At 44.6% G+C, this 16932-nt stretch overlaps 1 protein-coding gene and 1 non-coding gene across 4 annotated transcripts in view; both read right to left on the bottom strand.

The window, feature by feature from the left end:
- Nucleotides 1-16932, bottom strand: part of G3bp1 (G3BP stress granule assembly factor 1) — a 32223-nt gene that overhangs the window by 5270 nt on the left and 10021 nt on the right. For 2 of the 3 annotated variants that reach the window (XM_028880044.2, XM_028880045.2), the window contains exons 2-7: nt 10911-11023; nt 8858-8939; nt 6784-6957; nt 3978-4068; nt 2553-2646; nt 271-469 (exon numbers count right to left, since the gene is read on the bottom strand). In XM_028880044.2, coding sequence (XP_028735877.1) covers nt 271-469; nt 2553-2646; nt 3978-4068; nt 6784-6957; nt 8858-8939; nt 10911-11005 — 735 coding nt within the window. In that variant the 5' untranslated portion in view covers nt 11006-11023. Of the gene's footprint in view, nt 1-270; nt 470-2552; nt 2647-3977; nt 4069-6783; nt 6958-8857; nt 8940-10910; nt 11024-16932 lie in introns of those variants that run through there. The other variant, XM_037201302.1, reaches the window with a different exon arrangement.
- On the bottom strand, nt 14257-14396 carry LOC114700437. Its single transcript, XR_003735681.1, has one exon. It is a non-coding gene; the product is annotated as a small nucleolar RNA SNORA29 (small nucleolar RNA).

Genomic DNA, 16932 nt, shown 5'->3' with positions numbered 1-16932 from the left:
AGACCAAAACAAATAAACAAATTAGCAGAGAGTGAGGATGTGGCTCAGTCCCTAGTGTCTTCAAAGTCAGGCCTGATGGGACATAACTACATTCCCAGTTCTCAGGAGAGGGAGGTCAGAGGATTACTTTGAGGCCAGCCTAGGAGACATGAGAATCAGTCTCAAAACAGAAAGAGCTCTGGAGCGGCCAACAATAGGACACTGCACATCTACCAACACCCTAGGACTGCTCTTCAGCACAGGAACATAGTGCTAAGCCACAACCCATACCCTCAAGTCCTCCTGTGCTGGGGCGACATCTGCTGGGGCCGGGGAAGTGCTCTTTTGCACGTCCTCCGGAGCAGCTTCCTCCAATGCAGGCTCAGGCTTGTCCTCTTGGATGTCAGGCACAGGTTCCGGTTCTGGCTCCGGCTCCGGTTCTGGCTCCGGCTCCACAACAGGTTCCTCTAAATGCTCCTCCAAGTCATTGCTGTCACGGGAGAATTTGAGAAACATAAGCCTGTCTCTATGACTCACCCAGACACTTCCAGCCACCTATGACATAAGATGAAGGTCTCAGGACAAGAGCTTGTTTGCTAAATTCTGATGAACATACGATCTTAAGGATCAAAACAGAATCAAGTGCTTCTCAGTTACTATTAATTAGCTTATTTATATGGATCACAGAACCATTGTATTGAATGGAGAAAGATCAAAATCTCTGATCTCTGAGGCCTAGCTCAGGCAAAGCAAGGCTAGTGAAGCAGCTAGCTTCAAAATCCAAGATAGCAAATGTTACTATCTATGGCTTTAGCCACAAAACAGCTCCCATAAAAACACACAAAGGGACTGGAGAGACGACTTAGATGGCTGCTCTTCCCCAAGGTCCTGAGTTCAATTCCCAGCACTCACACAGTGGCTCACAATGTGAGCTGATACCCTATTCTGGTGTACACACATATATGTAGACAAAACACCCATATACACAAAATACATAGATAAATCTTTTTTTAAAAAGCCACAAGGAATTCTGGGAGAGAAGACATCAGTTACACCTCCAAACAGTGATTACATTTCCACACCAGTTGCCAACACACACTGTCCCTGGCCATTTTTTTCCTCTGGTCACGGACCTCAGTAGGTCTGTGGTTAAACACATTCTTCACTCTCAACCAGAGTGAACAGGTATGACCATACTTTGATAAAGGTCTGAAAGGGGCTTTGAGCACTGAGTATTGACACATGGGACATCCATGGCAACAGTACACATTTTGGCCCATTAAAACACTTCTGCCCTAGGGCCAGAACAATAAAAAAAAGCAAAGACAACACTATACTCATTGTTTGAGGTCATGAAAAAATAATTTTTAAAAAGGGTGTAACCCAAAACTTGCCTTAAAAATTACTTTTTAGGCTGGGCAGTGATGGCACATGCTTTTAATCCCAGCACTCGGGAGGCAGAGGCAGGCGGATCTCTGTGAGTTCGAGGCCAGCCTGGTCTCCAAAGCGAGTTCCAAGAAAGGCACAAAGCTACACAAAGAAACCCTGTCTCAAAAACTAAAAAATAAAAATAATTTATTTTTTATATGTCTATGTATGTTTCTGAGTATATACACATCCATGCCAGTGCCTCTGGAGGCCAGAAGAACACATCAGAACCCCTGAAACTGGAGTTAAGAGTTTCTAAGTCACCATGTGGGTGGTGGGAACTAAACCCAAGTCTTCTGCAAGAGCCACAGTGCTCTTATGGCAGCCGAGCAGTCTCTCCAGCCCCAGGACAGCCTTAATCTTTACTGCACTGACTTACGGGGAGGAGGGCTGCACATGTGTCCTGGCATACCCACGGAGGTCAGAGGACAGCTTGCAGGAGTGAGCTCTCCTTCCATCATAGGTGTTTCAGGAATCGAACACAGGTCATCCTGAGCCACCCCGCCTTCTCTGAGCCATAGTACTACTGGGCTGTGAAACTTCTCATTATTACTAGTTAGCTTACAGGTTTGAAATTTTATTCATCTAGTTAAGTAAATTCTTCCGATACTTGTGTGCACACCTGTAAGCCCAGCATCTAGAAGGCTAGGACAGATGATCGATCGTAAAAGTTCCAGGCTAGCCTGAGCTAAGTGAGCTCCTATCTCCACGACAATTAGTAACCTGAACCAAAAGTAACTCAAACATTATCTAAACAGTTTTCATAGTATATGCCATAAAAATAAGCAAGTTGCATATTGCTATCTAGTCAGAAATAACACAAAACATTTTTCTAGAAAATTACCATTGCTTTCCTCATTGGAGAGTCTCATTCCACAGGCCCTCCAGGATATGTTCAAATTCACAGCAATCCTCTCACCTCAGACTCTGGAACAGTGGGATTACAGGTATCTCTCCACACCCAACTTAGGCAGTGCTAAGAATCAAACCCAGGATCTGGGGTATACTAGGCAATCCCTCTACCCACTGATACAGACACCCAGCCCCTGCTCATTGCCTAAGATTAATCCTTAGAAAACATGTCTGCTCCAACACAATTCAACTTCTTGTTGCAAGTCTAGGCACATGAAGAGAAGTTCCCTTACCTGACAGTCTGATCATAGAAAGTTCCAGAATCATCAGGCACCACCTCAGGTGTCTGCTGTCTTTCTTCAGGTTCTTCTACTTCTTCCTCAGATTCTAAGAGGAAAATGTGTAAAATAATTATAATCACTCTAAACCCACAAGTTCCTTAATTTACAGTTTCTACTACAGACACAAAGAAAAACACAGGAAAGAAAGCAGGGCACTTTGGTAAAGTCAAGGCACAGACTTTAAGGGGAAAATTAAACATTTTAATTAAGCACAGACTCTTTAAAAAGGAAAAGGCTCTGTGCTTCCTGTGTGTTGAAGCAATGTGACGGGCCAGCTTCCTTTCCTGCTCCTGCCATATGCCCTATTTGCCTGTCACCATGCCTCCCCCACGATGATGGACCTGTCCCCCTTAAACTGTGAGTCAAAATAAACCCTTTCTTTCCAAAGTTGGGGTATTTTTATCACCGCAAGAGAGACATTTGTAGGAGGATTTGTAATTGCTCTGAATTCTGGGATAGGTAGGGAAGGTTACTCTGCACTGGGCTCCTCAGCCTCCCATCTGTCTTAGCTGAGAAAATCAAGTACACAAAAGGAATGAAGAGTGATCCACAGAGCACCTGTGTTTATTACAAAGGCCAGCCCGGAAGGAACTCATACAGCCAAGTAAACTATGGGACTAGAGAACGAGCTGGCATGTGAATTCAGTCCTTGCCCACTGCTGTGGTCACATGGTTCTCATCAGGGTGGCCTACACCCCAGAGGAAAACGGTGGATCTGGGAACCTCTCAAATCTATACCCTTAAAAGTGACTCCCCTTTCCCAGGGATTCAGTTAACAGTAACAAAGACTGATGCAAAAATCCCTTCTCAGAAAGAAAATGTCAGCTTTTGTGAGGAACACTGTGGAACGAGCTCAATAAAGTGAAAAAAAAAAAAGGCAAAAACCACAATGTGCATCTGCAGCAGGCCACCCCACCTTGTTAGCCTATAGGATGGAGGAGTGGACCTAACAGGCCTCTATTTAGAGCCGGGTGGGGCACAGAGACTACTCTGCACACTCCACCCTGTCCTTTCTTCCAGCCATTATCTACACCAGCACACAGCTTTAGAACTGCATTCGCTGCAGAAAAAAGGCAGGCTTCTCAACTGCCCACTCTCCAGAACTGGGGCTCCGTGGAGGCTGCACACCTCACCAGCACTCAGAGCAGCACGGGTGTGCCAGGCTTTCTGCATGGTGTCTACACTGAGCCGGGCTAACTGGTCTGCTCTGACCCAGGAGAAACTGACCATTCACATTAACTAAGATAATCCCTACAGATCCCATGCTGATAAGACTCATTAATAAAATACACATTGTAACAAAAAACATTCTCATAAGTCAACCTGATGCCATTCACAAATTCCACACAAGTAACTTCACAAGTAAGCTTCACTTACCCTCCTGAGGCTCGGTGACAAAGCCACCAAAGACCTCATCTTGGTATCTGAAGATGTCGTTGTGAACATAGAATTTGTTGGCAACAGAGCCCTGCAATGTCAGCAACAAGTTTTCAGTTATTCAGACTTATAAAAACCTAGATCATGAGCATTCATCTCTCTACTTCCTGCTTCTGATGCACGGTAGGCAGCTGCCTCCCATTCCCACTGCCTGACTTCACTGCCATGATGGACTGCACCCTTCAAACGTGAACCAAAGCAAACTCTTCCTTCCTTTAAAAACCAAAAACCAAATCCCTACAACAGCAGCTCTCAGCTACAGGAGATTTTGCCCCAGCCGACATCTGGCACCATCTAGAAACATTTCTGTTTTAACAATGGGGGCTGATACCTGTTAAGGCAAGAACAGGGAGAGCACTAAATGGTAGCAGCACTCACTCCAGCAGATGCCATCTGTGCCAAGACTGAATGCCCTACTGTGTGAAATCCTGTTCATACAGTTGTAAAGAACCATGCAGACATATTGTTAAAATATTCATCCTTACCACCAGATGGTCACTCACATAGGAAAAAAAAAAAAATCAGTAAAACTCTTGCACAGGATGCCAAAGACTTTTCGACCATTTAGAGGCACTGTAGTCTCAACTCAAGGAGGTATTTAAATGCCCTAACTCTTAGGTAAGAACATTAATCCAAGAACAAGTACTTATGGTAATAAAACTCAAAAGATTTCTCATGTGGGTTTAGACACACTTGAGCCCAAATTCAATCATCTCATTTATTGGCTGTTCAATTTCTAAGGTTATTCTCTCAACCACAAAAAGTGGGATATCAAAACATACCATAGTACTTGGTATATTGAGATGCTTTATGCAACAATACATTTTCTTAAGGGAGATAAATGCTTCCATTGAAAGACAAAAAGGAACTATGATGAGCCTGTAATTAGCAATACAAGGCTGTAAAATTCTCCCCATACAGAAGTCATCAGTCTCCTGCCTCCTTCTGAGACATCACCTCTTGGTTTACTGTAGACTGACCTCAAGCTAGCAAACCTCCTGCCTCAGCCTCTCAAAAGCTAGAATTGCTGGACTGGAAAGATGGCTCAGTGGTTAAGAGCATTGGCTGCTTTTGCAGGAGAACCAGGCTCTGGTTCCAGCACCCACATGGAGATCCACTGCCCTCTTCTGGCCTCTGAGCACACTGCGTGAATGCAGACAAAACACCCCCACACATAAAACAAAAAGGTTTTAAAACTGGAATTACATGTATGCACCAGCATGACTGTCGAGTATTTTACACTTTAATGTAAGTCTTCCTTCAAAAATCTCGACTACACACTCAATGGTGGTACATACCTGCAATCCTAGCTCTTGGGAGGCTGAGGCAGGAGGATCTCTGTGATGTCCAGGACAGTCTGAGCTACATAATGAGGTTCTGTCTCAAAACAAAATATCTGCCAGGTGGCAGTGGTGCACGCCTTTAATCCCAGCACAGGCAGATCTGAGTTTGAGACCAGCCTGGTCTACAGAACAAGTTCCAGGACAGCCAGGACTACACAAAGAAACCCTGTCTTAAAAAGGCCCCATCCACCCCAAAAGTTCTTTTAAAGATAGGATAGTAATTTCACACTATCCTAAACAGAATTTCTTAGATGAATGCTGGAGAAAAGACTTATTCAGCAAGTCCTTACAAGGAGACTCCACACTTCTGCAGCTTCCCGCCCCTGTTCTCTGAAGGCACCGACGGCATCCCTCATCATCACCTGTGGAACCTTCAGAAGCCTAACTACAAAGAACCACCATGAACAAACGGAACAAGTTAATTCTCAAACAGGGCTTAAGGAGCCAGGGCCAGCACAAGGACATAAAGCATCCTGTGCCCACACCAGAAGAGGACAGCATGAAGCGTTCCCACTGACTAAGCCCAGGACATAGGGATATGCTGAAGAGTTATTAATGAATCATAACTCACTAAATATACTAGAAATACATGAATGATGGTGGGGGGTTTCTTTATAAGATAATGCCAATGAATGAACACAGAGTAAATGGATGGGACCAGACATTCCCATCTATCATCCTTGCACTCAGCCAAGAGCCTCTCATGAAGACCAATGACAGCATACAAAACTGATAGCGAGCATCATGTCTATACAGGATCCGAGAATTGGTCACAACTTACAAACTAGATACGAAAGCTACCTGACTTCAGTGGCAAGACCTGGGAGACCAGAGCCACTAAATGGCATCATGGCACTGAATGATGACTAGAAGAAAACCACATCAAGTGTGGACACCATGTGACTGTGCTCTTCAGAACTGTCAAGGCCAAGCAAATCAGAAGAGTAAGAAGGTACTACAAATGACAGGGAACCAGAGACACACTACCAGAGGAACACAATGGACAGTTAGATACAGAATCTTAGCTTGGAAAAAACAAACTACTATGGAAGACTATACTGGCATACTTCCTGAAATTTAAATGTGGATCAAGTTATACTGAGTAGTATTTCCTGAATTTGCTAACAAATTCTGTTATGGGACAGAATGCCTTGTCCTGAGAAGATGCCAGATGAATGGATACAAAGTGTCCTTCATTTCAAATGGTTTAGAAGGAAGAGATCCCCCAATAACACAGCTCCCTGGGGCCAGTGAGAACACCCTAGCTCCAGGACAGAAGGGACAAAGCAGCTCTGCCCCTGTAGCCATTCCTATAACCCTGGGCTGCCAGAAATCCAGGGACTACACACAGTAGTATCTCCGTGCTCCATCACTACAGAGCCAACAGCCATCATGCAACATACCTCAGGAGCAAGGACAAAGGTCTGCATGAACCTCCGTAGAGCCTGGTTATTGTTGGACAGTAGCCCCATCACTTGGACCACTACCCCGTCGTTCAGAGTGGCGTGAGCATCCACGTGGCGGATCTTGGTATGGCAGTTGGTGAAGTTTTGTGACATCACTTTCCTGTGGATTTCCTGAGGAATGGAGGCAAGAGTCAATCCCTCAGGAACTCAGCAGCTCAGAAACTAAGACAACAGCTACCAGCACCAAAAACAGACCCTGGCAGATCCTCCAGCTCCTCCCTGTGTTCTCTTGGATCTGGTCCTTGACACTCAACCCTACCACCTGTTCCTGCAAGCAGTCCTTGAGCAAAGCAATCAAAGCAATCTCAAGAGCAACACAAGAACATCGGAAGGGCAAAAATCTGTTCCATGGATCTAAGCAGCTTGACGGTACCTAGGAGACAATCTTCTGCGCATTTCTCCAAATGAGGTCAAGCATGGAATGAAGACCCATCCTAAACATGGACAGCACCAATCCATAAGCTAGGGTCCTGGACTGTAGAAAGAGAAGGGGGACTGAGCACCAGCACTTCCCTTGTGCTTCTACTATATTTCTTCCCCACCATGATGGAACACACCTCAAACCCTGAGCCTCAATAGCCCTTCTTGCCTAAGCTGCTTCTGCCAGGGGTTCTGCCTCAGCAGTGAGAACAGCACGTTAACACAACCAGACTTCTCTAGCACTGCAATTAACACCTTAAAATTACACAATACCCAGTCATACCTAGAGAGAGAGAGAGAGAGAGAGAAAGACAGAGAGAGAGATTGATAGATCCCAGGCTGGTGAGGTGGCTCAGCAGGTAAGGGTGTTTGCTATGGGGTCTGACCATAGTCATGTGATCTCTAGGGCCTATAAGGAGGAAGCAGAAAGCTCCTGACAAGGTGACCTTTTTGACCACCACATGCATACCATGACAGTCACATTCCCCCAAAAATCACTAAATGTAAACATTTCAGAGCTGGAGAGATGGCTCCATGGCTAAGAGCTCTTCCTGCACTTCCTGAGACCTGTGTTCGGTTTCCAGCACCCACACAGCAGTTCAAGCACCTGCAACTCCAGTTCCTGGGGATACAAAGCACTCTTCTAGCCTCCTCAGGCACTAGGCATGTGCATGGTACACAGACATTTATGCTGGCAAAACATCCACACACATATAAAACGAAAATAAATACATCTTTAAAAGAACTTTAAAAAATAAAAATTTCCCAACACAACACAGATAAAGAGAATGCATACATTGCCGTTATAATATAGCCCAACTGTGTGTGTGTGTGTGTGTGTGTCTGTCTGTCTGTGCTCCAGTTCCGCTGTTGTTACAATACAGTTCAACTGTCTGTGTGTACGCTAGTTCCAGTGATCACAGCTCAGCCCCTTAAAAATAACTGTCCTGCCACATGTATAATTCAAGCACTTAAGAAGGTGAGGCAGGAGGCTGGACAGACATACATAGCAAGCTCCTGGACAGCGAAAAACATATATCAAAAATCATGTTTGAAAAAGCTGTCTTGAGCCAGGTGGTGGTGGCGCACACCTTTAATCCCAGCATTCGGGAGGCAGAGCCAGGCGCATTTCTGAGTTCAAGGCCAGCCTGGTCTACAGAACAAGATCCAGGACAAGCACCAAAACTAAACAGAGAAACCCTGTCTCGAGAGAGAAAAAAAAAAGCTGTCTTGAATGAACACCTTTTTTTTTTTTTTTTGAGACAGGGTTTCTCTGTGTAGTTTTGCACCTTTCCTGGAACTCACTTTGTAGACCAGGCTGGCCTTGAACTCACAGAGATCCACCTGTCTCTGCCTCCTGAGTGCTGGGATTAAAGGCGAGCGCCGCCACCACCGCCCGGCAAATGAACACCTTTTAAGTTTAGAAATGACATTCCTATGCAGTAGCCAGCTATCTAACACAGACATGTAATGTGACAACACACAGGCATTTCAGCAAACAAAGGAATTAAACAGGAGTCACCCCTCTAGGACCAGCTGCCTGGTAGACAAGAAACTATCTCCTCTGCTGCTGCTGGTCCATAGCACCCACCTTCTGCCCGTAGACTGCATCCGCTGGCTTCCCGTTGGAATCCAAGCCCCCATGGGCATAGGAAGAGTTCTTTCCATAAAATCTGTACAAGAGAAGGCAATTTACTTCTCATCTTCAAGCACCCGAAGAGCAGGTACTTAGTGTTCAGGCTTGATACCTATCCACCTCACTGGCAGACTCACAGCAGGGACTCTGTGTCTGTGCACGATAAATCCATTGCACACACCCGGAGTGGGAACAGTCTCAGTCAGTGAGGCATGTGTGTGGTTTTCAAGTCCCAACTTCCAGGTTTCAGGGCAGGATGATCATGTTGGGAAGGACCTTGGAGTTTGTCAGCAAAGCCAGGCACTTAAAATCAAAGTCAAGTTCCTGCTTCCGCTGAGGACAGCTGCCCTGTCACGGACCGAAGAGTCGGTGCCTTCCCACCTGAGAAGGCAGTGGGCAGTTGTCCTGTGTGCGGGCGGTACCAACTTTCATTCCTTTAGCTCTCCCGCCTATACACTCAAATACCCTGTTTTCACTAAAAGGATATCAGAGAGATATACAGCCAAATGCCAACGCAAGAACAATCCCGGAAGACTTCTGAGGTCAGTCCAATAAACTCTAAAATAAGTGAGCCACGCTATGGCTTTGTATTTTCTATCAACATCCACATCTACCTTTTTGAGACAGGGTTTCTCCTATTGAGCACTGTCTGGAACTCACTACGTAGACCAGACGTGACTGGAACTCAAGAGATCAGCTGCCTCTGACTCCAGAGTACTGAAATTAAAGGCGTGCACCAATGCATCAGGCAACATGCTACTTTTCACATTACTAAAGAAACTCACTTCAGCAGCCTCTGCTCTCCACCAGGCCCCTCTCCACTCCACCCTCGATGGGAATGGAAATGCAGGAAAAGGAAATCGTAGGCTCTAACAGCATTAGTAAGAGGTATGCATGCAGTGTCTTCCAGCTCCAGCTTGGGTTTGCGCTGATGCAGGTTCTGACACCACAAATTTAACTCATTTACAAGGCAGAGCAGAGAAGCAAACTGACATAAAGCCCAGCAAGAATTAAGAAAAAAAGAAGGGTAAAAACACGCAGGGACCTTTTCTGCTGCTGAAAGGTGAATCCAGAGAATTTTAAATGCTCTAAAAATCAACATCTATAAGATGAGGCCAGCTTCTGAAATGCTTTACCAAAAGGTTGTCAAGAGAAGCAGATACTGTCTTAGAAATGATAAAGCTTTTAAAAAAAAATCCAGCCTGGCTGAAGTAGAAAATATAGTGCTAGTTTTGGGTAACTGTTGCCTTGCTTGCTGACCTTGACCTTGATATCCTCCCTATGCTAATTCCCTGATGGGTTCCACCCTCCTGAATGCTTAAGGGAAGTTCCTTGTCTGTTTATCCTGCATAATGGGCGTTAACAGCTTAGATGCAAGATTGTAAAACCCCTGTAGCCAACTCTGCCCTCCTCCCATTGTGCTGTAAGCCTGTAGTTAAGACCTCCTCCGTCCTTCAATAAACAGCATTTGGCATTTAAAAAAAAAAAAAAAAAAAAAAAAAACAGGGCTGGAGAGATGGCTCGGGGTTAAGAGCACTGGCTGTTCTTCCAGAGGTCCTGAGTTCAATTTCCAGCAACCACATGGTGGCTCACAACCATCTGTAATGAGATCTTGTGCGATAGCCATATGTGCAGGCAGAATACTGTATACGTAATAAATAAACACATAAATACATAAATAATCTTAAAAAAAAAAAACAAAGAAAGAAAATATAGTGCTCTAGCCCAGTAAACTCATCTTAGGACTTGTGTGAAAAATCAGTCTAAGTCCACACAGTTTTATATACTACAACAACCAAAAATACCAGACAGATTCTAACCACCTCGCTAGTGAATTAATACAGCTTTACAAAGTAAATCTGTATGGGCCAGGCGAGCTCTGTGAATTCCAGGCCAGGGCAGGACTACCGACCATGGTAAGATCTTATCCTCTTTCTAAACCTCTACTTATAGGTGCTTATGTGAAGAATCATCCCACAACACCCCTCCTAGGCACGGGAAAGCACACCTGTGCAGCATGTCCGGGGCCTGGTTCAGCAGGGTGTAGTACTGTCGCACAAACTCCCGCCCGACCAGCAGGGGACTAGGCTTCTCCATAACCATCGCTTTGGTCGATTCAACCTGTAAAACAAACAATACAAGTCAGTCAACCAATTGTAAGAGCCTGAAAAGGACTGACTCTCTGTGCTAAGCCAGCTCTACACCATCACTTCAACATTCCTAAGAGTCTCCCCGCCATGCTCTAGCTACCATGGAACTCACTGTGTAGACCAGGATGGCAAACTCAGACATTTGCCTGCCTCAGCCTCTCAAATGCAACCAATAAAGATTATAACCACACCCGGTAATCTTAAAGTTTAAAAAGGAATAAACATTACAAGAACAAACTAAATCCATAATTTTTACATCCAAATGTATTGTAGCCAGATGAATATATGAGGGGAAAAAATGTAAAATCTCATTATTCCAAATATTCAGTTTTCTTAAACTAGAGATAAAACCCCAACAGTGCATTCCCAGCATGCACCAGCCCAGTTATTAAGTTTCTAAGCTTACTTAAAGGACTTCCATTCCATTTTTGGTTTGGGGTTTTTTGTTTTGTTCTGTTTTTTTTGGCGGGGTGGGTGGGGGTGGGTGGGGAGAAGCTTGTGTTCAAGACAGGGTTCCCATGCGTAGCTTTGGCTGTCCTGGAATTTGCTGTGTAGACCAGGCTGGCCTCAAAATCTGCAGAGACATGCTGCCATTGAGGCTAAAGGCATGTGCCACTACACCGGACAATACCTCCACCACTAACTCTGAGCTCTTTCTTGCTCTCCTGTCCTTGACTCAAGAACAACCTCAGGCATTACAGCTGATGCCCATGTACCACTCATCACACTCTCTGGTACAGCTGACAGTTCTAGTATACTAACAACAACAACAACCTACAGGCCAGACGGTGGTGGTGCATGACTTTAATCCCAATTTGGGAGGCAGAGGCAGACGTATCTCTGAGTTCAAGGACAGCCAGGGCTACACGGAGAAACTCTGTCTCAAAGAAGAAAACAAAACACACTATAGGGCCTGGAAAGACAGTTCGGCCATTGCTTTTTCCAGAAGATGGGAGTTCAGTTTCCAGCCCCCAGATGGTGGCTAACATGTGTAACTCCAGTTCCAAGATTTCGGAATCTTTTCTAGCCTCTATAGGCACTGGGCACACACGTTACACATATACACATACTGACAAACACACACATAAAAGAAAAATTTAACTGGGTGTGGTGGTGCATGCCTTTAATCCTAGCTCTCAGAAGGCAGAGATAGGCAGATCTACAAGTTTGAGACAAGCCTACATTTCTACCTTGGCAAGCCAAGGCTACGAAGTAAGACCCTGTCTCAAAACAAAAGCCAAAATTAAAAAAAAAAATTAACCCCTACGGAAAACAGCGAGAACCACCCCCAACGGACCAAACCCGTACCCCGCTGCATCCCTGCTGACATCCCCCGCCACTGCCATGCTCAAAAGAAAGGCTGAAAGGGGATACTAAAGGAGATAAAACCAAGGTTGTCTGCTAAACCTGCTCCTCCAAAGCCCAAGCCTAAAACTGCCCTGCAAAGGGGGAGAAGGTCCCCAAGGGGCAGAAGGGGGAAGTTGATGCTAGTAAGGGTTCGAATAATCCTACAGAAAATGGAGACGCCAAAACAGAGCAGGCACAGAAAGCTGAAGGTGCTAGAGATGCCAAGTGAGATGTGTGCATTTTGATAACTGTGTACTTGTGGTGACTGTACAATTTGAAATACTATTTTTTAATCAAATTTTATAAAAATGCAGAATCCTTTTTTAAGCTATGTTGTTAGCACACAGAACACTTCATTGTTTTGGGGGGAAGGAACATGTGTCACTTAACAAAATGTCTCCCAAGCTGGACTGATGATGGTTGATGATGGAAAACATCTTTCCCTGATAATTTTGAAAGACTCCTCTACCATGGAATTCTGCCGAGTTCATTTCGTTTTCTGAAAGTCAGGGTTGGCTTGTGAAAAGTTGTTAAAACAACATCCTCAATGTGAACTGTCAGCCTTCACTCTAAGCTCTCCCCCTTTGCAAAGCATCGAATGAAGGTTCATCGGGTTTTATTTTGGTAGTCTATACAAGAAGGGAGTTTGGAAGTTCTTTGTATACTGTTAATGACTGTCTGCCCATGTCCTGCCTGAAAAACCATGATTGTTTATGGAAAATATCTTAAAAAAAAAAAGTTAACCCCTACAAATAAAAAATTCTTAACATTCTCATTAGTTTATTGTAAAAAATAAAATAATCAAAATCAAATAGTATACAGTTAAGAAGATACTCGCCGGGTGGTGGTGGCGCACGCCTTTAATCCCAGCACTCAGGAGGCAGAGGCAGGCGGATCTCTGAGTTCGGATCTCTGAGTTCGAGGCCAGCCTGGTCTACAAAGTGAGTTCCAGGAAAGGCGCAAAGCTACACAAAGAAACCCTGTCTCAAAAAACCAAAAAAAAAAAAAAAAAAAAAAAAGAAGATACTCTTTTACTAAAACTTAACTGCTCAAAATACCATAGAGACTGACAATTAATACTTCCATTTACAAAGATACCTGTAAATCCTCAATATCCTCTGGCATGACCTGGTACATGCACCAATCTCCCAAGCTGAAACATTGCATCCTATTCATTTTGCCAACTAGAGTTCCGAGATCGGGTGCAGAATTCACAACAATAGCAGCTTTTTTGCTGTTTTAAGTATATGGTACCAGTGTCTGGCCTACATATATGTCTCTGTGCCATGTGTGCATCTGGTGCCCTTGGAGGCCAGAAGAGGACGTTGGATTCCTAAACTAGAGCTATGCATGGTTGTGAACTGCCACGTGGGTGCTGAGAATCAAACCCCAGTCCTATAGAAAAGCAGACAGTGCTCTTAACCTGAGACATCTTTCAAGCCCCCTTTCAGTTTTAATATGTGTGTTTAACAGCAGCACAGCATCTACTATGCATTAAAGAAGAAACTGTTATTCCACTAATTTGGGAAGACATGGTTATCTTAGCAGCATTATCAGATAAGTACATCCCTGCTAACACTTGGGTTTTCACTGACAGAGCATACTGCTCCCTGTTTAAAACAGGAAGGAGCTGGGAAGTAGTGGTGCATGTCTTCAATTCCAGCACTCTGGGGCCAGAGGCAGACAGAGGGATCCCTGTGAGTTCAAGGCCAGCCTGGACTATATAGTGAATTACAGGACAGCCAGATCTACACAGAGAAACTGTCTTCAAAAAATAAATAAAATATGGAAGGAAAAACTCCTTTATTCAAAGGTTGGGTTTTAACCCCAAGCACCAGTGCCCATTGTCATAAGCAGTAGTTACTGTTCAGCCATTTCATATAGAGGGAGAACACTGGAAAGCCCTCTCTCTTCAGATCATGGCAACTTTAATCTATCCCATAAGCATAGCCACTAAAATCTATTATCAAGAGAAAATGTGGTAGTCAAATGGGACATCAAGGTTTGAGTAGGGTGGGGAAAGATGGACTGGTTCTATCACGTTCTTGTTTTAAGTTTCTACCCTCATCTGGCTCATGCCTGCTTTTGTTGACCTAGGATCTTGGTGTGTTGGCTCAGGCTACCTTCAAACTCCTTGGCTTGGGTAATCCCCCTAATTAGCATCACCATTGCTCAGACTACCAGTGCTTACACCATGCAAGGCTGATTGTGTGTGTGCGTGTGTTTTGAGAGTCTCACACTATGGCCCAGGCTAGCCTGGAACTCACAATCTCCCTGCCTCAGCCTCCCAAGAGCTGAGGTGCAGCACTGCCCACTTATTGCACTGTTTTTGAATATCTGACCCACTTACTTTATTTCACTAAACTACCCCAAGGGTTGTTCACTTTTCCAACTACAGTTGTGAGATCAGATACAGAATCTACAGTCGGGGAGCCTGTATGGGTCTGACCTAGTTCCTCTGCATAAACATTGTGGTTGTGTAGCTTGGTGATGTGGAACTCCTAACATTGGGAACAAGGGCTATCTGACTCTTTTGCCTGCTTTTGGGACCCTTTTCTTCCTACTGGGCTGCCTCGTCCAGCCTTAATGAGGGGATGTGCTTAGTCTTATTATAACTTGATATTCCATGTTTGGTTGATATCTCTGGGAAGGCTGCTCTTTTCTGAATGGAAAGGAGGAGGGGTGGATCTGGGGAGAGGGGAGAGTGTTGGGAGGGCAGGAGAGAGGGGAAACTGCAGTCAGGATGTAATATATGAGAAAAGAATTAAAAAAGGATCTAGTCAGGAAATTTCTGAATGTGATCCAACCAAAACAAACAAACAAACAAAAAATCACAAGTACATTTATTTAAAACATTTTAATGTATGTGTGCCACACGTGCACTTGGTATTTATGGAGTTAGATAGCTGTGAGCCACCACATGGGTGACAGGAACTGAACACAGGTCTTCTGCAAGAACACCAAGTGTTCTTAACCACTAAGAATCTCTCCAGTCCACTTATTTTGCTTTTGTTAATTCAACTGTGTGGTTTGCCAACATGAACTTGGTAGATGATGTGGCCAGAGGAGCCCTGCCCTAGCTGACTATGGAGCAGCTCCAGGTGGCACCAGGAGAGCAGTCTACCTTCTTGAAGGCTCAGCTGTGAAAAAAACCAGTAACAGAAACTTTGATCCTAGTCAACGAAGACCCATGGAAGTGCATTGGCCCCGTCTGTCTACAGTATCTAAGTTCAGATTCTGACTCCAGGATCTTCAGATTTTCAAGGTAGCAACTGGGAAATTCTCCACTGCCTCCTTAGAAATAGTCTCCATGCTATAAATTCAGAGCCACCCATAAAGCTACTGAGATACAGATTAATGGTCTGGAGTCCCCTGAAACCTCAGCCATGTTTGTTCTCTCCTTCAGGTGACAATGGCAACCCATGCATAACACAAAAGAATGCACTAGAACCCCACTCCAAACCACTCTGAGAGCAAACATCTAGCTCCCGCTGAGTTCCTGTCCTGATTTACCTCAATGGACTGTGACCTAGAAGTGGGTAAGGCAAATAAACTCTTCCCTTAAAACACACACACACACACACACACACACACACACACACACACACACACACAAACTGAACATCAGGGATTCTCAGACATCACAGAAGGTCATGGTGGCACATAATTGTTCATCTCAGCTGAGGCAGGAGGATTGTTGAGTTTGAAGTAGTCTACATTTTCTTTCCCAGCTTAAACGTGAAGCATGGATAACACAGCAACCCCTGAGAATGCTTTTATCTCACTCTTAAACTAGTCAACTCTCAAATCTCTGAAGCAGATTAACTCTATGTAGCCCAGTCTGGCCCAGAACTCATTCTCCTCCAGCCTTGGCCTCAAATGCTGGACCTCAACAGGCTATCAATTTCTGTCCAACACAAAACAATTATGAAAAACAAAACAATTCAAAAAGATTCCTTCTAGAAACACATCTGCCAGTCACTGTTCCATGGTTGCAAATGGAGACCTATTGCAAACCTGTGAAAACCGTCAAGTTCTATGAAAACACAAGCTGGAGGCTCCAGGGTTCCCCCTCACTCAGCCAGAGCTCCGTTACATTGTGTCCTCTCCAAAGAGCTTTTAGAAATAGCTACAAATACGACACATACACACCTCCCCCGCCCCCCAATCCCCAACGTAACTAACAGGCAAGCGATAAAGCTACTAAGATCAGCACCAGGAAGCAGGCCAGCTGGATGATTCAGCTGGAACCAGCAAGTCTGCCCACACCCAGGGAGGCCTATTCTAAAAGCACAGACGCCCTGTCCAGAGAGAGTGCAAGCTCAATAGGCCGCTTTGAGGCCACCCCTACTTCTTACACTTTCTCCAGGAGGGTAACCTCTGGGGAAGGATACGAACCCTACCTTTAAATCATTATGATTTAGGGAAACCAGAAATGAAAGAAAATTAGTCTAGGAAAAGTGAAAGGTTAGGCCATTTTCACTTAACAAAGTTTAACATTCCAATGATGTTTTATAATTCGTTTTTTTATTA

Source organism: Peromyscus leucopus, chromosome 8b, assembly GCF_004664715.2.
Source record: "Peromyscus leucopus breed LL Stock chromosome 8b, UCI_PerLeu_2.1, whole genome shotgun sequence".
In the NCBI taxonomy this organism is placed as follows: Eukaryota; Metazoa; Chordata; class Mammalia; order Rodentia; family Cricetidae; genus Peromyscus; species Peromyscus leucopus.
Note: the sequence above shows the minus strand (reverse complement) of the source record. Positions and strands in the feature narration are given on the sequence as shown.